Source organism: Musa acuminata, chromosome BXJ2-7 (genome assembly GCF_036884655.1).
Source record: "Musa acuminata AAA Group cultivar baxijiao chromosome BXJ2-7, Cavendish_Baxijiao_AAA, whole genome shotgun sequence".
NCBI classification, from domain to species: domain Eukaryota; kingdom Viridiplantae; phylum Streptophyta; class Magnoliopsida; order Zingiberales; family Musaceae; genus Musa; species Musa acuminata.
The window spans coordinates 33,551,134-33,573,561 of record NC_088344.1 but is presented as its reverse complement, the minus strand read 5'-3'; the positions used below and the strand labels follow the sequence as shown (position 1 = coordinate 33,573,561).

The following is a 22,428-nucleotide window of genomic DNA, read 5'->3' as shown; positions in this document are numbered from 1 at the left end:
GACCATCAAGTATTACTACAAGAATATAGAGCTTCCAATGTGCTTTGAATTCCCACATTCTTATACATGATTTAATCAATCATATCAAAAGATGTATTTTCTTCTATGAAACAAGAGATTACATTAGGTTTTAGTCCTCTTTATCAACAAAATGGATGATATGAATACACGAACTAAAGGCTGGTCATCTGAAATGAACATTCAAGCCCAAATTGCTGGTCTGCTTGGAAAATGATTTACGATTTAAGCAGCATCACCTTCCGAGAACTGTGGAGTCATGCATCGAAGTAGAAGGGAGATCGAAACCACCTGACTGATCCTGTCATAAAGAGAAGAGAAGTTGAACAGATGGAATGGGCTGAAATATAAAGGAAGAGTAACAAAAATGACGAGAGGAGTTGTTTACCTGAAACAAGTTGTTTTGGCTCCAACACTAAGTGTGACGAAGATCCCAAGAGAAATAAACCATGATGCCCTTCCAAAAACATGTAAAATAGAAGAGTGACGCGTTAAGCCAATTCTCGTAAATCTCAATGCTATCGACCATAGCTTTTTACTTGCTTAACATTTTCCAGCCTGGCCAACTTGAAGAGTGGCAAGATGAGCTAGCCTATGTATTTCGTCGAAATTTCTGTGTCTCATGGCTTCTTTCTCAAATATAGCATCTGAAAGTACAACAGCTGAGGCTCCACACTCGATGTATTTTCTGATTGAATCTGTTGATAAGCATGAAAAGTTGAAATACGAAGTTAACTACAACATAATCCAATCCTAGAAGCAATCAAGGATTACAATATTGAATGATACCGCCCATACTGAGCGGTATGTACCGGTCCGCCAGTAGACCGGTACGTGGACTGCTCGCTACCAGGCGGTACCATTAATCTGCTATGGAGCTCTATTAGGCGGTAACGGTCGAAAAATAGGCCGGTAATGGTCAATTTCGACTGTCGCTGCCCTCCCTCAACGATCCCAATCTAGGAGGTAATAGAGGTGGCGGCTCGGCTTCTTCTTCGCTGTGTTCTTCACCGAAGGCTAGAGACGCATGTGGCCTTCATCGCGTTCTTCGCCGAAGGTCGGGGACGTCTACGGCCTTCGACGTCTTCGCCGAACGCCGCAGATGAGGAGAAGACCGCGTTCTTCTCCTCGTATGACGTGACGAGGAGAAGAAAAGGAAGCGACGTTGCCGAGGCAACGTACGCCTCCTTTTTTATTTTTTATATTATATATATATATATATACCAAACGGTACATCTTGACGTACAACTCAGTACACCTGTACCGAGCGAAGCTCAATACGTCGGTACGGTATAAAATTACAAACCTTGGAAACAATATTATTTTTTGACATGCGCCAAGTTTGAACATTGTAGCAACAAGTGAGGAATATGCTAGACTTATATTGAGGATCAGTTTCCTTGGAAGAATACTATCATATAACTAGTAAGTTCATACTACACAAAACAAGTGTTTACAGCATGAATGACCAAATAGGTGCCTTTTTCACCAAAAAGATAATAGTAAAATTGTGCAAGTCAAATTTAATGAGAATAGTCAGTTTGTTGGTGTCATATAAAGCCCCATTAAAAAGATTCATAATAAGCATGACCAATGATTTTATAGGTGCCATTTTGTCCGAAATTCAGCTGAAGTATGTCTCAATTTAGAAGGGAGCATTTGTATAAGTCTGTAACATTTAGAATCTTTGGTTATAAATTTACAAATGTCTGTAACATTTAGAACATATAGAATGGTAACGATGATATTATCAAATATCAAGGACTGTAAATTTACAAATGGGAAGAGAGGCATTTACAAATCGTGTCTTTTCTTTGACTACATTAACAATAGGGCATTTATAAAGCTTATGCGAGAAGCATCTTTAGTTCACATGGAATAGCTCAAATAGCATACCATGATCCAAAGAAAAGATTGCAAATGAATGATAGTCAATATATTAACTGTATAATCTCCAGAGCAAAGGCTTGATCAACTAATTCAATTTAACTTATATATAAAATGCTTCAAGGATAAAAGATGTTTTTTTGCTGGAATTAACATATACATATATATAAATATATCTCAAAGAGGGCTGGGTGCAATGTGATTAAAATTAAAATCTTTATTTATTTCCTCTTGTTAAGATTTTTTTTTTTCTCCACCGAATACCCACCTAGGATTACCCCTCTAATGTTGTCTATACAAAAAAAAGGGTGGAACCTCTGCAGAAACCTATTGATCGTACTTTGGGGATAAAGTTTGAAACAACTTCAGAGGAGCACCTCAATGTGCAGCAATCTCAGTGACACAGTGACATGACTCTCGTGTATCTTCCACACCTATGGAAAGAACATAAGCAGCAAAGGAAATGGAAAGAAGAGACAAAACATAAGCAGTCCTCGAAAATTAAGCCAAAGAACCTTGGATGCACAATTCTTGACTGCTATGTGATGGACACTAAGTTGTGACACATCTTCCGTAACAATGTATTATACATTCAGTAATATTTTGGGTCTGAATAAGTTGTTGAAATATCTATTACAGATGAAACATGTGATTCAGTGCAGCTAGTTATGATGTGCCTTGGTACAAAAAAGTTAAGAAGACAGCAAACATAATGAGAGTAAAATGTTAACTAATGTAAAAAAAAAATATTGAAGAAGTTTGTGTCGTTGAGATAGCTAACCTGTCGTGGTGCCTTGCGAAGCAACCATTGGAATATGGGGGAATGGTTTTTTAAGTGCTTTTATATAATCGCATCCACCTAAGACCGAAACTGGATAAATCTAGAAAAGAAAAAAAAAACTAAAAAGTGACCATTAAATATCTCCTTTTAAGATTTTGAAAAGTACATCAGATTCTTTCTCCATGCAACATGATACAGCATGAAACTATCAGATATTCCAATATGATTTGCCAATGTACCAGCAAATAAAACACTATTGGTAATTTGGTACTAATATAGCTCTGCTTTTATTGAATGACCTTACTAAGCAAGGTAACTCATAGAGGGTTCCACAAAAAGGGTTGGAACTATTGATGCCACGATAAAAGTAAGGACCTTATGCTTTCTTATAAGTTCAATAGTGGTTTCAGCCTTTCAGGTAAGGTTTGCTGTACCATGGAATACCACTTAGTATAAACAGTACATATCGGTCTAACGGGGGACCGGTACGGGCAGTACATTTGTGCACCCCCATGTACCATGTGCCAGTACACTCAGTATGGCTTAGTACAGCTCGATGCGTACTATACCGATAGCTAGTCGATATACTGGTATGGATCAGTAAGGCAAACCATGGTTTCAAGTTAGTAGGTAATGAAGTAGAGACAGAAGATAGCTGGCAGTAATTGCCTATATAGAAAAGAGAGCAAGCAAAGTTTCCCTAGCAAAACATTTACCAAAAGTTTTTTGTTACATAAACTCAATATCGAGTCAGTTTTTATTTCCCACTTTTGCTCATATAGGTTATCACCAAGTAAAAGAAAAAAAAACGCAAACATTTGTTCTTTTATTTATAAAATGACAAATTCAACATAATCACCAAGGTAGACAAATCAATAACAACCATTAATATGATAACTGCAAAAAATTACTCATTTCTTAACTATAAGCATACAAAATTGCTACAGATTCATACACTATTCTTTAGTTTCAGTGTTGTTATAATCATTTTACAGCTATGAAAAGATTATGAATGTCACCTTGATAATTCTTGCACCAGCATTATATGCAGATAATACCTATACATCATAATAATTGAGTAAACAATTGGAATGAATAATAAGCTAAATAAACAGCAAGTATGCGTGCTTAAGAAAATATGGTATCATATTGCTACAAAAAAATATAGTAAAAATGACAAAATTTAAATAATTGCATTTTATTTCATTATATTCGGGCAATGGAAAAACAGACTTACTTCTGTTGGCGTCATCGCTCCTGGAATATATAAGACATCAGTGTTTTGAAGATCTAGCAATATCTCCTAAAACAAAGAAGCAACAATGAATGTGTGATATCTACCATAGAGACACTAATGGTATTAGACACTGATCTGAGGAATATGGATTTGCACTACATCTGAAACCAAATTCTGGTCACATCAAGGGTTTTGGGTGATTGAATATCAGAATGTAGGAGACAATGAATAGAGCATAACATTATAATATAAAATAAAATATTTTAAAAAGTTTACTCATCAAGTAAGAAAAATCATCATATATATTTTATAATGTTTAACCAAGCAAAAAGACCAGAATCAATAATAATACCAAATAAAGGATGCGTCTAGTGCATGAGACTACCACTAACATAGAATTTGAGAAGGATCATGGTACTCAATTTTACCTCTGCAAGCAGAGAGGTTGTTACTAAAATTCAAATCCTAGTCGTCAATGTCACATAGGAAGGACCTTATGGTGATGCCAAAGCTCGACCTTTTTCAGAGCATAATTCCTATGACAATATCAACATGACAAACGGGAAAAACAAGAGTAAGCTAGAACACTGTGCAAGAGGGAAAGTGCATCACTAATGATATCTTCATTTACTTTATCAAGGAATGCAAGAAATTATAAAGACAAAAAATACAGTCGACAGACCTGAAAGTATAGTTAACATATAAACAAACCAAATCTATATGAATTAAACATGGGCTCGTACCATGACTGTACCAGGACTCATGAGAAACTGGGCTCCAGCTTTCACAGCTTTTCTTGCATCCTCAGCATTTAAGACAGTACCAACCTACATCAAATAAAATGTAGAAATTGATATCATCTAAAGCAGCAAAAGGATGCTGAAAAATAATTGCATAATTTTTCAGTCAATGGTCATACAGTTTACTCGAAGATATTAATAAAAAATAAAGCAGTTTTATTCAGATTTCTGTGTGTAAGACTAGACGATAACAAAGACTGCCACCAAGTAGACGTTCACATCCCATTTCAATTATCTGTGATGGTATAAAATTGACATTTCAATAATTACCTAATTGAGATAAAATGGACAAATACAGGCACCTAAGTTTTACCTTATATTCTAATGAGATGTTTTTGGTTACAGTTTTGTTGTGGTTATAAAATAGATCATTTGATATTTTATCCTTGTCCTTGTCAAGAATGTTTTCGGAAACCCAAAGGTTTTGAAACATAATAACATTGTACATACAGCAAAATGATGGAAAGCCAGTATAACAACTCAAAATTGTTGTTAACTTACCCCTATTACCGATGAAGGATAATCCTTTAAAAGTCCTCTTATCACCTAATAGAAAATATTCATGAGTATCTTTACATATGTCTAATCAGAAAAGGCAAGAAGAATTTTCACACATTAAGGAACAAGAAACAACCTCCAACACACCTGGAGTAGACATCACAATCTCTAGCTACACATTTTAGAAAGGAAGGCTATTAGATAATGGTAGCAAATAAACTCAAATATCATTTGAAAAGCTAAAAAACTTCCGAATAGGACTTACAACGGATATGCCACCACTAAGAGCAGCACAAGCAGCTTCCATCGCGGTATTTCCACTACAAAATATTTTTCAAACATAAGCCATATTCACCATTTTTGTAATCTTAGTTCAAGCATTTAAATGGCATGCATATGAATAATGTTAGAGGCAGTTCTAGCAAAATCCAAAATAGGAATATTATCCTAAAAATGTGATGAAACAGTATCATAATCATCAAACTAAGAAACATAACCTATTGTTTTAAACATGTTGGTTATAAACATAACCCACCTAACATAGATAAGTACACAGATTAAGACAGCTTAACGAATCCTTAAAGACTTCAAACATCATTATCAACTTATCATGTTCGGATAACTGAGAAACTATTGGTTCCAAAAAGCATCTAGTTCATTTCCTAGGCATTATAGAAGGTAAAAGAACACACGTAAAAAGCATCTAGTTCATTTCGAGCGCATCGAAGACGGTGCAATAACATACGCGAGAATGAACGCTTTGAATCTGTTAGTTTGACAAGTCTCATAGTCCCACATCGAGAAAATCAGACTTGTTGTCTCGTCTTAGAACTATAAATAAGGGCCTGGGCTTTGAAGTCAGATGCACCACAAGAAAAACCTAAGTATTTGCTTTGTTTAAGTCCATACTCATTTAAATAGTTTGGACTTATAGTTTGGTTTTTCTTGTTTAGTATTTTCGGGTGTTTTATGGCCTAGGAACATCTTCCTAAGGCATTTGTAATTGTCCCTATTTTGCAATAGTAATTTGCTCCTCTTTCGTCCGTGGATATAGGTCAAAATCAATTGACCGAAACACGTATATCTGGTGTTTTTGTCTCGCTTTTATTCTTTCCGTTTTATTGTCTTGTTGGGTTGCCAAAATTACCTTGTGGTAAATTTCCTGGGGCTAGCTCTAACAAACTGGTATCAGAGCCTGGTTCTGGGATCTTTTGGCAACGATGACAATAACAAAGATTGTTGTCGAGAAATTCGACAGAAATGTCAACTTCGGCTTGTGGCAACTCAAGATGGAGACCATTCTAGTTCAAGACGGAGTTGATTTGGTACTACAGGGAGCCGAGAGCATTCCAGATGATATGTCAAAAGAAGAGTTTGCGGGTATGGATAAGAAGGCCCGATCAAGCATCATTCTAAATCTCTCTGACGAGGTTTTACGGGAGGTAGCTACGGAGACTACGGCTAAGAGCATGTGGGACAAGCTTAAAGCCTTGTACATGAAGAGGACAGTGGAGAATCGTCTCTACTTGAAACAGAGTCTGTATATGCTTCGGATGATTGAAGGTACATATATACTCTCGCATCTTGATAAGTTTGATTCTTTGGTTATGGATTTGGAGAATATATATGCAAAAATTGATGATGAGGATAAGGCTTTGTTACTCTTGTGTTCTCTTCCCCAATCTTTTAAGCATTTCCGTGATACTTTGATTTATGGAAAAGAAACAGTTTTGTATCAAGAAATTAAATTTGCATTGAAATCTAAGGAGCAGATAGACAGGAATATCACTGGGGAAAGTAGAGAGAATCAGGCTGAGGGTCTGGTTGTTAGGGGGAGAATGGATAAAAGAGAATTTGACAGTAGTAGATCTAAATCTAGATCTAAATCCAGACATAGAAATTTGGAATGCAGATATTGTCATAAAATGGGGCACATTAAATCTGATTGCTTTAAATTGAAAAATAAATTAAAGCAAAAGGAAAAATTTGTTGAAAAAACTACTGAATCCGCTGAAGTTAGTGTAGCAACTGATGAGATTGTTGGAAATATTTTTTCTGCTATTGATGATAGGACGATGTCTAAAAATGAATGGATTTTAGATTCAGGTTGTTCTTATCACATGTGTCCCAATAGGGATTTGTTTTCCACATATGAATCTTGTAATGGTGGAATTGTTTTGATGGGCAATAATGCCGCATGTGATGTTGTTGGTAGAGGTACAATCCGAATTAAAATGCATGATGATATTGTGAGGACGCTCACTAATGTTAGACATGTTCCTGATTTAAAAAAGAATCTCATCTCTTTAGGCACCCTAGAGGCCCTTGAGTGTAAATACACAGCTGAAGGTGGAGTTATGAAAATTTTTAGAAGTGCCCTTATTGTTATGAAAGCTTGTAGGTCTGGTAGCTTGTATATTCTGCAGGGAACTACTATCACAGGATCAGTTGCAGTCTCGTCATCATCATTGTCTGATTCTGACATCACCAAATTATGGCATATGCGTTTGGGTCATATGAGCGAAAAAGGTTTGAGTATATTGAGCAAAAGGGGTCTACTTTGCGGACAGAGTACTGGGCCACTGGATTTTTGTGAACACTGCGTTTTTGGAAAGCAAAAAAGAGTCAGCTTCAATTCTCCGGCAGTTCACAAAACAAAAGGTACTCTTGACTATATTCATTCAGACTTTTGGGGTCCAGCTCATGTTCATTCTAAGGGTGGTGCCAGGTATATGTTGACTTTCATTGATGATTATTCCAGGAAAGTTTGGGTTTATTTTCTGAAGCATAAAAATGATGTTTTTCTAACATTTAAATAATGGAAGGCTTTGATTGAGAAGCAAACAGGTAAACAGATTAAGCGGCTTCGAACAGATAATGGCATGAAATTTTGTGAATGTGATTTTGAAGAATTCTGCAAAAATGAAGGAATCGTTCGGCATCGCACTGTTAGGATGACGCCTCAGCAAAATGGTGTGGCCGAACGTATGAACAGAACACTCTTGGAGAGAGCGAGGTGTATGATATCAAATGCAGGGTTGACAAAGGACTTTTGGGCAGAGGCGATTAATATGGCCTGTTACGTTGTCAACCGCGCTCCTTCTGCAGCATTTAACTTTAAAACTCCGGAGGAAGTTTGGTCAGGTACTCCTGCTGATTATTCTGATTTAAAATTTTTTGGGTGTCCAGCATACATGCATGTAAATGAAGAAAAATTAGAGCCTCGAGCTAAAAAATGCATTTTCCTTGGGTATGCTTTTGGGGTGAAAGGATATAGATTATGGTGTTCTGATCCCAAATCCCCAAAATTTATAATCAGTAGAGATGTTACTTTTAATGAATTATCTATATTATCTTTCAAAGATGATTCTACTAGTTGTACAAATGATAGTGCGCAGAAGCAGGTAGAGCTTGAGATAGGTAATTCATATTCTTTTAAGTCGAACTCTTCTACTCAAAGAATGCCAATAGGTGGTCCCGAGTCTACTGACGCAGATAATCCAGAGGAATAGCAATATTCCATAGCCAAGGATAGACCACGGAGAGAAATTCGACCACCACAAAGATATGCAAATTTGGTTGCATATGCTTTGTCTGTTGCAGAAGAGACAAGTGAAGTTGGTGAGCCTACTTCCTACTCAGATGCAGTTTCTTGTGATAATTCCGCTAAGTGGTTGATTGCAATGAATGAAGAAATTGAGTCTCTCCATCGGAATAGAACTTGGGATCTTGTGAAGCCGCCTTCGGGTAAGAAAATTGTTGGATGCAAATGGGTCTTCAAAAGGAAAGAAGGTATTCCATGGGTTGAAGATGCAAGGTACAAAGCACGATTGGTTGTAAAGGGCTATAGTCAGGTACATGGTGTTGATTTTAATGACGTATTTTCACCTGTTGTTAAACATAGCTCTATTCGTGTTTTGCTTGCTTTAGTTGCCATATATGATTTGGAATTGGAGCAACTTGATGTCAAGACAGCTTTCTTACATGGTGAACTTGAAGAACAAATTTAAATGGAGCAACCTCATGGATTTGAAGTTGATGGTAAGGAAGACAATGTTTGCTTGTTAAATAAATCCTTGTATGAATTGAAGCAGTCTCCAAGACAGTGGTATAAGAGGTTTGATTCTTTTATGTTGAGTCATGGTTACACGAGGAGCATGTATGATAGTTGTGTTTACTTCCGGAAGTTAACTGATGGCTCTTTTGTGTATTTGTTGCTTTATGTTGATGATATGCTTATTGCAGCTAAGAATTTGTCAGAAATTCACACTTTGAAAATGCAACTGAGTAGTGAATTTGAAATGAAAGATTTGGGAGCAGCTAAGAAAATTCTTGACATGGAGATCAAAAGAGATCGAGGAGTTGGAAAATTATTTCTGACTCAGAAAAATTACCTCAAGAAAGTCTTGGAGAGGTTTGGCATGAAAAATGCTAAGACAGTTAGTACTCCTCTTGCTAGTCATTTTCGGCTATGTGCTGCTCAGTCACCACAGTCAGTTGAAGAGGAAGAATATATGGTGAAAGTTCCATATTCTAGTGTCATTGGCAGTATTATGTATGCAATGATTTGTACTCGTCTAGATATTTCACAAGTAGTTAGTGTGGTTAGTAGATATATGTCTCGCCCAGGTAAAACACATTGACAGGCTGTAAAGTGGATTCTCATATACTTGCAAGGGACTTCAGATGTTTGTTTGGAATTTGGGAAAAATCGTGACACTTTGGTTGGTTACGTCGACTCTGATTATGCTGCGGATCTTGATAAACGAAGATCTTTGACAGGCTATGTATTTTGCGTTGGCGGTTGTGCAGTTAGTTAGAAAGCTTCCTTACAACCTGTCGTAGCTTTATCTACTACAGAGGCAGAATATATGACAATGACAGAGGAGATCAAAGAAGTTTATGGTTAAGAGGATTGTTTAGCGAATTATGTCTGCATCAAAGTGTTACTACAATTTACTGTGATAGTCAAAGTGCTATTCATTTGACTAAAGACCAGATGTATCATGAGAGGACAAAACACATCGATGTGAAGTTTCATTTTATTCGGGATATCATTGCTGAGGGAAAAGTCCTTGTTCAGAAAATTCATACGAAGGACAATCCAGCTGATATGTTTACGAAGCCTCTTCCGGTTTACAAGTTCAAGCAGTGCTTGGACTTGGCTGGTGTTCATTGTTGGTGATTGCCCGTTGGGGCTATTATGAAGAAGGTGGAGCAAGTTTTGTTGGGACATGCCAAGGTGGAGATTTGTTAGTTTGGCAAGTCCCATAGTCCCACATCGGGAATATCAGACTTGTTGTCTCGTCTTGGAACTATAAATAAGGACCTGGGTTTTGAAGACAGATGCACCACAAGAAAAACCTAAGTGTTTGCTTTGTTTAAGTCCATACTCATTTAAATAGTTTGGACTTATAGTTTGATTTTTCTTGTTTAGTATTTTCGGATGTTTTATGGCCTATAAACATCTTCCTAAAATATTTGTAATTGTCCCTCTTTTGCAGTAATAATTTGCTCCTCTTTCGTCCGTGGATATAGATCAAAGTCAATTGATCAAACCACGTATATCTGGTGTTCTTGTCTCGTTTTTATTCTTTCCGTTTTATTATCTCGTTGGGTTGTCAAAATTAACTTGCGGTAAATTTCCTGGGGCTAGCTCTACCATAATCAATTCTGTTAGAAGATTATACTAGGAGCGCTCACAAGTCAAACAAAATTACAGCTTACATTGATCGATAGCTTCATTGTCAGATATCGAAAAAATGGTAGACGAAATGGGGGCGGGAAGTACTCTCGAGCTCGGAGGCACGCGATGAGCCTAGAGTCCAGGATCGCCGGTAGGGCTTTGGGGAGGGAAGGAGCAGCAGGAGCGGTGGCGGCGGTCTGTGCGTAAGCGCAGGCGACTGGAGATAACGAGCGGCCACCGGCACAGAGAGGAGGCCGAAAAGGAGGAGAGAAGCAGCTCGCGAGAGCCATTGCGCTCTTGCCGACGGACAGACGGGGAAGAGGAGAGCGCGCGCGACGAGTTCCGGCCGATGGGTTTCCAAGTGAGCGCCGTTGGCACGTGTCAGATAAGGCCGAGTCGTCTATCAATTGGGATATTCTCGAGTTGCAAATAAGTCCTTTTAACTTCTTTTTCGTGCATGTCCCATCTCTGCTTCACCAATCCTCTATCAAAAACACAAACTCCGATCTCGAGCTTGGATATATTATAACTTGGTGTAAATCTACTATTACAAACTCTGTCTTCACAGTTAAGTGTTCGAAGAAAGCAATATCTTTCTTCACACACACTAAGTATGAAATCTGATCGAGTCATCCTCAGCCACACCAGAGCACATGATTTTAAGACAAAGCTACAACCCCCAAAAAAATAAACAAGCGAAGGATTCAAATTGAAAAGTTCATACAAAGAAACATGATTTGCATTTTAAATAAAAAGATTTATATTTCAAAACATAATTTTTGAACCCTAATCCAACAACTGTTCTAAGGGGGCACTGTCATTGGATTGCAGTAAGTTCCCATCCAAGATTCCAGGGGCCAATATAAGTGATTCAGGAAACCCCAAACCTAAGCGGACTCCGTGGCAGCTTGAGTTACCCCATGCTTCACCAGCAACTTCTCCAGTAACTCCGGCTTGCATACCTGATACTTCACATCCCCAGAAGGCTCGACAAAAATTTCTGCCAGTTCAAGCTTCTCGGATGTAAGGCTTGTGCTGTCCATCGTCTTGCTCAGCACCTTGAGTGCGAGCTGCACCGCTTCCTCCCTTGTGAAGTCATCTTTGTAGTCTTGCTTCAGCATCGACTGTGCTGCCTGGTTGTTGGCACCAATTGCTGCAGCCTTCCATCCGCTGTAATTGCCACTAGGATCACTCATGTATAGCTGGAAACCATAGTTCTTGTCCCATCCTGCAAAAAGGAAGGAAACCCCAAAAGGCCGGAGGCCACCAAACTGGGTGTAGCCCTGCTTAGTGTCGCAGAGGGATTGAACCAGCTGCTCAACAGGCATGGGCTCCTGGTAAGCGAAGGTGTATCGCTGAGCCTGGACTCGGGCAGTATTGATTAGGATGTTGGCATCAGACATGATGCCAGCGACAGCACATGCAAGGTGGTCGTCGATCTTGTACATCTTTTCAGTTGATCGGGACGTCTGGAGGAGTTTGGAGGTGACCTTCTTCTCGCCAACTAGGATAACACCATCACATGCTAGGATGCCGATAGCTGCCCCAGCATTGCCGATGGCCTCCATGGCATATTCCACTTGGTACAGGCGACCTTCAGGGGAGAAAATTGTTGTCCGGCTATCATAGCGGCGAGACATCCTTGAAAATTGCAAACATAAAATGAGTAAAATAATTGGGTTGATTCACATAAATGAATAGAGGTCTATAATTTATTTCATGACACATTAAACACACAACTGAATCAGGCACAAAGATTTATAACATAACAAAAAATAAGGAGACTATGCATAAGAAGAAAACAATGGATATAAAACTGGGGGATCCAGGCTAGTGGCTTATATGTCAACTGAATTTGTATCAGAAAGAGTTGGAATAAAGAACTAATGATGAAAAAATGAAGTACAAAACAAAATTTTGGCTATTATTTCTAGCAAACGTATGAAAGGACTAGGATATATAGTTGAGTTACAATATCAGGATAATTGCAACTAGCAATCCATGACAGTAAAAAGCCAAATTCAGTTATAGGGTCCATGCGATCTAGACTTGCTTAACTTGAACTGACACCCTAACATGTTGGTTCATGTCTGGAAAATGTAGCCTGCTAGCAGTTGAAGTCAGGTCAAATTCGTATCAAGCATCTACGTATCATGCCAGTTTGCACAACATAAGTTTACCAAATAATGTTATTAGGTCTACAGCACAACTTCAACATTCCCATCCAACTTGACCTGAACTTTGGCCTCATCCATTTTATTATGTATCCTGATGTTCTACTTGTTGCTCATAATCATTGAATCAATTTTTCGTCAATTGCATGTAGTCATGGACAAGGCCAGTTGATCAGTAATCAATTGAAAACAAGACACACATGCAATTATCTATTTTTCCATTACTTTCATACTTACCTTTACAAACTCACCCTCACATTTATAAATTCTTCACGAAGGAGCCATGTAAAATTTTTTTTTTCTCAAGGATTGATGTAAACGAACAACCAATAATATCCTTTCACAACCAGTAAAGATTTTCATATATTCTCTTTTTTGGATTCATAAATAAAAGCCTTGTCTTGTCCAATATAGCCATTTTTACACCTGTCTGTCTTTGCTATTTCTCATTTTTAACAATCAATTTAGTGAGACAATTGACAAGAGGAAGAAAATAATGGTAAAGGTACCACAAAGAGAAGAGAGGAATCAGAAGCAAAGGGAATAACCATGAGCAAGAAAAGAAAAACACTTAGGGATTAAGGGAAGGCAGTTTCTGTTGATAAAAAATTGTCACATCAATCTAATCACTAACAACAATACACTTTCCACACACACACACACACACACAAGGAGTCAGTAGGTCTATTCGGTAAAAACTCTAAAAAAGAAATAAAACACGGAACTTCTGTCTCAGCCCATGATGTTGTGTAGCTAAGACTCCATACCCCATTAAATCAAAGCTCAATAGATATGATCACATGGACATAATCCTATCCCAAAACCAAATAAAATTCAACTTGATAGGGGAATATTCGCATTCAACTGGGGCTTGATTCGTGGCTGCTAACTAGGCAGAAAGGACAAAATGTGACAGAATAAATCTATAATGTCAACAACAATCGGAGAAGAAAATATTTCCCAAATATTTTCCATTTCGTATTTCGAATAATATTTCCTAACTGCTTGTGGTTAGGGAACCTGGCTAAGGGGACTTGGTAGGGAGTCCCATCCGACAAAGGTCTTGATGCACGAAAAGGGACATCGGGAGCTAGACCCCACCCTCGGGAATCACACATTTGGGTGTCCTCAACCACATCGGGCAGGATCCTCACACCAGGTCAAGCTGATCGACTATTTTGGTGAGGATCACCGACACAAAGATTTAACAGAACTAAAAGTAGACTGAGAATAGCAGTAATAAAAAATACTAATCGATCAACTTAGATCTAAAAAGCAAATATACATCTGAGATCAAATGAAACAAAAAAACAAAATTCTCCAAAAAATACATGAAAAAGAGATAATCTACACCAAATACTGATTAGATCTAAAACTCTAATCGACTCTGACTCAAGCTGGGCCCCGAATCAGGTGTGGAAATAAACTCAAATCTTTATCTACCACAGTTGACCGCATCAACTCTGGTCCCATCCCTCTCATCAGGAAGAAGAAAACCCGATCTTGAACCTGACTCACAATATATCTTCTTACGTGAAAAGGCCTTACGGAGTTACTTCAATACCTTTTTCTTCATCACCCAATACAACTTAGCCAAATAACTCATACACAAACAGATCTAGGTAGATGCCCGTCATACCTGTGCCCAAGAATACTAGCAACAAATCACCTGAGCGAGGTATGAAATCAATCTTTTTTGGTACTTTCAGCACCAGAGATATCATCTATGCATGTAACATGTGCAAGAAAGATGTCTCTTTGTTTTATTCATATCCGATCTTATTATATGATAAGCTATTCGCATTAAATCCAGGGCAGTATAACAAAAGCACTTCATCCTAACATACAGAAAAAGAGGAGAAACCACAATGTAAATAAATGGCAGTGCTTCTAGGTTTCTGTGAAGACATCAGCATGAAACATAAATAAATATGCTGCATCATACAAATGAAGATTATAATCCCTCAAATGTGGCATACACACAGGATAATAAAGATCTATGAAACAAAAGTTTCTTCGCGAACTGAATGATCTTAATGATACCAATTCAATAACGAAGACAATCAACATAGACGATAATATTGTGAGTCTAATAGAACACTACAAAGTGCAGACGAAGATTTATAGAAGAGAAAAACAAGACCTACGCCTTCAAATCATAAAGAAAAAAGAACAGTAAATGATCTCCAGTAAAAAAAAAACCCTCCCGAACACGGATCGAAAGAGATGATCATACTCCAAAAAAGCCTCAAGTGTTCGACAGCCACGGAAGGTAGCAAATGAGGGATACAGACAAATAGCGTACAATTAATAGAAAAACAAGGCACACAAACCTTGATTGCGCGAGAATCGGCTCGTTTCGTCTTCCTGCAACAGATCGGGAGGGAAGCGGAGAAGGGCGGCGAGGGAGAGAGGACAAATCGGGGAGGAAGAGATAATAACACGAGCTAAAGGCTAAAGCTGCTTGCACCCCAAGAAAGGAGTCGCGAACGAATTGGAGTGTTACCGGGTCGGATCTACACAGCTTATGAATCCGGATCCGCTTAACGGACAAGATTAAGACGTTTGCGCATCCAATAATGTCAATGGATCCGAATAAAGATATCAATGGATCCAATAATATCAACCGCAAAAAGAGTTGTGAAAAGCAACAAAAAAATGGCAAGAGCTCTCACTGCTCGTAAAGGACTTGTGATAAGCAGTTCATGATAGAAGTTGTGAGAAGAGAAAAGGGCTAAAATCACAGGTCATAGGCATGAAATCTAGTGGTCTAAAAAAAAGTTACAAAGTTATGTAACAGGATTAACTTTTATACATTAATTTGAAAGTAATAATTTGTAATCGTTCCAATATTTCTGTCTCGATATTTTGTCCACATGAGCAACAATTTACTTTAGACATTTATCCATACAGGTAGATGAGTAAAGGATGAACCGAACCTTCTTCCTTCCAGATGATGCTTATATGTCATATGATGATTAATCATTAATATATTCTCTAACAACCATGCAATTTAAATAGTTTTTTCTTAACTTATAAACATCGTCAACTCTCTAAAAGAAGAATTTGACTGCCTGAAACAAATCAGCCAGTCAGTCAGTGATAAACACCATAGCAGCAAAAAAAGAGGATCACAAAATATGCTACAGGAAATGCATGCTTGTGACAAGAGGCCTCAAGATTAGCAGCATGATATGGTGATGAACGAAAAAAACCAAGAAAAACATCCTGGTCACTGAAACAATACACCAAGATATATATCATTCTTCTCATCTGAGAAATTCGATAAAACTGAAACAATCCAGAGAAGATACACATCATTCAATTTTCAACCCACACTATTCACATCTGAATCATTATACCACAGGTTCTTAAAGTAGAGCACACATATCACACAGAAAACAAAGACAACAACCACTAGTATGGAGTGTGTCTTCCCATGCCATTACTTCACTATCAAGTTCAGTATTGCGCCTGCATGTGTCACAGTTCTTGAGATGAAATAGTTAATGCTGATGCCTGGAAGGTATGAATTGTGTATATGCATCAGCAGGGTATCATAAGATAGTGATGTATCATGCTGTGGTACAGTACACAACAATACTTCAATACATGGATCAGGTAGTCATCTTAACCAGTTCCTACAAAGCAGAAGATCAAAGTTCAATAGACCAGCACAAGCTTTTTTGAGTTTTTACCTCCCATTCCAAAGAGTCAATTAAATCATGGGAAGCATTTCAGGTGGGACTAATACTTCACTGATGGCTGATCAGAAAAGTTAGAGATCATCAGTTTTATTTCCAACATGAATAACTCCAGATTTAGCCCCTTCTGCTGCCGGTAAGCCGTCTCATATATAAATGCACCAAGACATCCAAAGTCAGTAATATCAGCAAATAACAAATTAAAAAGACACTTTGTGTGAATTTCATCCTAGCAAACTAGGAATTATTCAGTTCATCCAAATCAAATGTTGTAAAACACACCACTGGCTACAAAAATTTAAAATCTAATTCTCACTAATCAACAATTAGATGGTCTTAGCACCCTACTTAAAGCATGCAAAAGGTGGAATTCTTTCCTACTGACTTTGCATGACAATTGCTTCAGCGAAAACAATCTTTCCAGCCAGATGACAATAACTATGACCCTTTCTATGTAGAGTTTCCTCATTTAACTTTGAAAGTACTATTAGCACCATTGATAAATTAATCACACATAATAAAAAATCATGAAAGATATCCAGTAAATTTGTAATACTTAAATTGCTGCTATACACACTATCTTTTGAGCTAAATCTACAAAAAAGAATCTTGTTACTCAATTAATGTAGCAGTAACAACAACATTCCCCTTCTCTGACTTTCTATTCCTATACCAGTGCCTATTTCAATCCTTGATATCCTTTTGAATTCACCACAGATTCCAGAAATAGTTATGGTTGTTACCACTTTTAAGCATCATTTACTAAACCACACATAGTTACAAAATACCTGAAGCATAAGAAATAGGCTACATTCTTATCTTTCACCCTTTAACTGGTACATGTTCTCATGCACTACTCATATTTATTAAAGATGACTTCCTCAACTTGTCTCTGGGTCACTCCATATGTGCATCAAGCTCTTCATTCTGATGTACAGGAGCTATACTTTAGCCAGCAGACCACATCACTTTCTGGTTTCAACAATCCTCCTTTAGTAATTCATGGAAAAATCATTCCTACATAAATATCACAATGTGATTCTTGAAAATGTTAGGATCAATACTGGAAAACCATGTCTTCCATGTTGACCTCACTGCAATGAGTTAGAAGAACTCTCCAGCTATAAAGGTATATGTCAAAGCCAGGCATACACAATCAGAAAATTCCCAACACAAACTTCAACCACATAAAATTATCCACAAAATTAAATGTCCAATTTCTCGTCACATAGGCAAATGAAACAAGTTAAGAGAAAATTGATTGCAACTTCACTGAAGATTTAATCATTTAAAGAAGCAAAATGTTAGCAATAACATGTAATAAAATACAAAACTATCATGAAAATGTGATGTCAAGATGCCACTAGACTTAAATGCATCACCACAGAGAGACTTCCCAACATCTGAAAGGGTACAAATGCATCTGAATGATTCATAGCAAAAGAGCAGATGAAAGATATAAAATAAATGAAAGACACAAGTGAAATAGCAAGTCAAATAACACTATCAATCTCAGCCGGAAGGAGGAAAGGGAAAGCTCCTACATGATCCAACAAATAGATAAGAACAACAAACAGAGAAGCATAGGAGAAAAAGTGGATAATCCCTCTTTGGCAAGAACCTTTTAGAGAACTACAGTGATCAGAGTAACCAACAGACCAACCTAGTGGATAAGCCACCCATAGTCACACTGCAACTAAAATCCTTCTAGCTTCATTTCCATATCAAAAGCTGAATTCATCTAGAAAAACAACTACAGAGCAGGGTTAAACAAAGGAAGACAATAAAAGGTCTTCTTTTGTCTCCCTTGAACCTCCTCCTTGGCAGTAGAAATGTACTAGTAGAGATAAATAAGCTAACCAATGAAGAGATCCATCAGGTATAGTGAACAGGAACCGATGTAATTGCCGCAGAACACAGAGGCTCGGACGATGGATCAAGCTTGCGAGTTAACCTTCGGGTCACTGTCAGAACCATCGACTTGCTCGAGGAGTTTCCCGGCCTCCTCGTCGGCCAGGGCGGCATTCTTCTGCGCCTCCTTGGCCTTGAGTGCCTGCAGCTTGACGTGGTTGTAGTAGGCGACACCTAGGAAGGCGATGGCGTAGCCGAAGAGGTTGACGGCGGTGACGGTGTCGCGGATGACCGACCAGGAGAAGGCGATGAGAAGCCAGTCCTTGACGACGCCGGCGATGTTCATGGTGAGGGCCGAGGTCTTGCCGACAAGAAGGAAGACGGCGAGGTTGAGGGCGAAGGCGCAGAGGGAGTTGGTGCCGAAGATGAGGAGGTCGGGGCGGATGGAGGCGGCGGAGCGGGCGCGGAGGACGGGGAGCTCCACGAGGGACCATGGGACGAGGAGGCAGGCGAGACAGCATGGAGCGACGTAGTAGAGGGAGGTGATGGGGTTGAGGGAGATGCCCTTAGATGTGAGGAGGATCTGGATAAGAACGAGGCGGGTGGCCTCGAATGCGACGGCGCCGAGCTGAAGGGAGACGCCGGTGGCGTCAAAGCGGGCCTCGCCGTAGGCGGCAATGGCGACGCCGAAGGAGATGGAGAGCATGTTAAGCATGGAGGCGCTCTTAAAGGACTCCTTCTTGAAGAGGACACCGATGGAGTAGACGGCGACGGGCATGAGGGCTTTGAGCATCTGAATGAAGGAGACAGAGAGGTACATGTATGCGGAGTTGGAGAACCAGAGGGAGAGGGAGTAGAGGGCGCCGATGGGAACGACGGAGGAGAGGTAGAAGGCGCGGGTCATGGACGGCGACGACGGGGCCTCGACGAGGCGGAGCACGCGGACGACGAGGAAGGCGATGGCGGAGCAGAAGGCCATGTGGATCATGGTGAGGCTGATGGGGAAGGGCCAGCCGTACATCTTGGGATCGAGGATGTACTTGTTGTAGACTATCACCGTGAAGCTGAGGAAGATCCAGATAGCCACATACGCGTACGATAGCAACACCTTCTTCAGCACCCCATCCGCCACCGCCGCCCCCCCTCCTCCGCCGCCGCCCTCGCGACGCATGATGCCGACGACCATGACCGCCTCCTCCTATTCCTTCTCCTATACTCGATTAGCTTCTTTGACGCGAAGCATAGATGGGAGAACGACGGAGAGGCGGACACAAAGGCGAAGGAATTTTTTGGGGGCAAAGACAAAACAAGTGTGTTTATTTATAAAACAATATTTTTAGAATAAATCATCTTTATATATATATTATTTTTCAAAAAATAGATAAATTTGATATATAAATCACGAAAACGTTAAATGATATTAAATAAACTATTTTAAATTTTTTTAAAAAATTAATATTAAATTCCATTTTTGAATTCATAAAATATATGTAATAAAATGGCCAAAATGTGAAAGTGTATGTTGAGAGAGAGAGAGAGAAAGAGAGAGAGAGAGAGAGAGGGAGGGAGGGAGGGAGGGAGATGTATATGATATTTTGGGATCTTGAAGGGGTAGGTATCCTCCCCTATTGATATCCCTTGAGTAAATCTTGTACTATATGAGACCCAAATATAGCATTTTGTGATGTTGTGACATGTTACCTATTGATGAATTGATGTATCGTGGCTGATGAGTCAGTACGGTTTGGTCCACGAATCGATGTCAAAAGTCTTCGGTCAGCTGAGCTAGTTGCCGAGGCCAATCACACCCTCCGGACGAGATGCTGGCGTCGGGATGTTAATTGGCATCTCTCGATCGGGATGTTTGTTGGCGACTCTTGGTTGAGGTGGTCGTGGCTCGGGGGTGATTGTTGTTCCGCATAGAAGGCCCTCGTCGGGTGGTTATCGACTTTGGCCCCTCAACGAGTAAGTCAGTGCTTAGTTGGTTTTATTTTTTGCCCCCTCTCCTGGCCGAGTGTCGGCCAAGGGTTTTTATATTATTATACGAGGGTCGGCTATATGCGGGTTTGACATGACGGCTGATCCTCGAGGGGCGAGATAGTATCTTTGTGCAGCCACCATCCCGAAACGAGATATATCGAGGAACGTCTTAGTACAGGTTCTGGCTCGGCATATGGAAATGCTCCTCCTGTTGACCTGACAATGGCGTGGCATGGCGTTGATTATGATGTGGCCAGAGCCCAAAATATACCTTATCACTATCCTCCAAATATACGATAATGAAATGTTTTTGTTGCCAAATCGAAGAGCCGTGATGTTAAAATAATAAAAAATATTTTCAACTCGGATGACTTTAAAAAAGGAAAGAAAAAGAATATTAGACCTTCCAATTATGTATTTTTTCGGTTCACAACTATCGACATGAAATGAATGAATGTTCGATGTATCTCTACTTTAATCGATCGATGGTAAGATATAAATTGTGGAATTATAGGAAAAAACTTGATTCATTGTTGCATTATAATATGATTAATAATAAAAGAAATTATAGTGATCAAAATCAGATCGAATCATTAATCGGTCTGATTGAATCATCATCGGATCGGATGAGTTGAAAATCTAAAATGAATTAATTCATCCGATCGGTTTCTTAAAAATCCGTATGAACTCGCAAAGGGGACATAGAAATGGAAACCCCTCAATCAAATGAATATTATCACCCTTAGAGTTTTCCTCAGCATTCTGCTTCACCTCCGAGAAGATGGATCATAATAGAGGCAAAGTGATACGGAGGAACACGAGAGGAGTCAAAATTCTTCGCTAACCTCATAACCGGGTTGCTGAAGAAGCCTTCTTGCTGAAACCGATAAAGCCTTGGATTTCATTCTGAAAGAGGAGGAAGAAAAAGGGTTGAACTCTATTCTTAATTCTGTCCCCCTTCTTGTCGTACCACTAACTTTCTAATACTAGTGCCAAACTAAAGCAAATCTTCTTTTGAGAGGATAGTACTACACATTAGATGATAATGACCAACCTACTTTATAGGGTAGAATTCATCTTGCCCAGGACAGGAGTAATGATACATCCTGTCAAATCTATGGTTTCCCAAAACAGTAGAGTCATCCAGATAGATAAGCATTTTCTTGTACTAATTTGGTTCGATTAATGATCAAGTGATCTAAAATTTGTTCGATTCAATTTTGATAACTATGTGTGAAAGAGTTACATTATCTACTAATGATAAAAATGAAAATCGATAATGTATATATTTTTAAGTATACATGATCCAATCAATACAGGTCAAACCGACCAAACTTAATTTAATGTCAAGGATACAACGTAGTCGTCCATTATGGTAATTCTACACGATGGACTTTATCACAATCTTTCATGTGATTCCTTTGAACGTTAAATTGGAGGTCAAAATTATCATCTGTATTAGTGGTCTCTTTTCTGTCATGAACTGTTTAAGTCGACTGTTCTCTCTCTCTCTCTCTCTCTCTCTCTCTCTCTCTCTCACTCTCTCCTGTCTTCTTGCCGTAGATTTCTTGTGCTTGCTTGAGTGCGTTGTTGAGTTTGCCATGTGCTAATGTAAGTTTCAGAAGCAAAACAAGAACGGAAGAAACATTATTATTTATTGAAGAATAACTCACAGATATACTTTTGTTGGCCCAATGCTTACGAATATATACTCACAGATATACATGGATGGATAGATGGAATATAAAGACTTACCACATCTCAACAGAGATTTTATCTATCTAGTTATTACAACTATGGAATGAGAGAGTA

The 22,428-nt window shown here is 38.8% G+C and overlaps 3 protein-coding genes across 5 annotated transcripts; all 3 read right to left on the bottom strand.

The window, feature by feature from the left end:
* Positions 1-26: 26 nt before the first annotated feature.
* Positions 27-11,453, bottom strand: LOC135617688 (uncharacterized). 3 transcript variants are annotated; one of them, XM_065118170.1, is made up of 10 exons: positions 11,013-11,453; positions 5,487-5,541; positions 5,358-5,393; positions 5,225-5,269; positions 4,667-4,750; positions 3,924-3,989; positions 3,706-3,744; positions 2,687-2,786; positions 407-716; positions 27-319 (listed from the first exon to the last, which is right to left on the bottom strand). In XM_065118170.1, exons 1-9 carry the CDS (start codon positions 11,195-11,197, stop codon positions 562-564), a joined length of 765 nt encoding a protein of 254 aa, XP_064974242.1. In that variant the 5' UTR covers positions 11,198-11,453; the 3' UTR covers positions 27-319; positions 407-561. The 3 variants fall into 3 exon arrangements, with proteins under 3 accessions (XP_064974242.1, XP_064974244.1, XP_064974243.1); XM_065118172.1 differs by having other exon boundaries at positions 10,949-11,154; XM_065118171.1 differs by lacking the exon at positions 3,706-3,744.
* A 142-nt stretch (positions 11,454-11,595) lies between these two features.
* On the bottom strand, positions 11,596-15,561 carry LOC135617689 (proteasome subunit alpha type-4-like). The gene is made up of 2 exons (XM_065118173.1): positions 15,415-15,561; positions 11,596-12,548 (listed from the first exon to the last, which is right to left on the bottom strand). The coding sequence occupies exon 2, from the start codon at positions 12,545-12,547 to the stop codon at positions 11,795-11,797; it is 753 nt and encodes a 250-aa protein (XP_064974245.1). The 5' UTR covers position 12,548; positions 15,415-15,561; the 3' UTR covers positions 11,596-11,794.
* A 2,808-nt stretch (positions 15,562-18,369) lies between these two features.
* On the bottom strand, positions 18,370-19,951 carry LOC135616226 (probable sugar phosphate/phosphate translocator At5g25400). The gene has a single exon (XM_065115418.1). It carries the CDS (start codon positions 19,820-19,822, stop codon positions 18,722-18,724), a length of 1,101 nt encoding a protein of 366 aa, XP_064971490.1. The 5' UTR covers positions 19,823-19,951; the 3' UTR covers positions 18,370-18,721.
* Between the last annotated feature and the right edge of the window lie 2,477 nt (positions 19,952-22,428).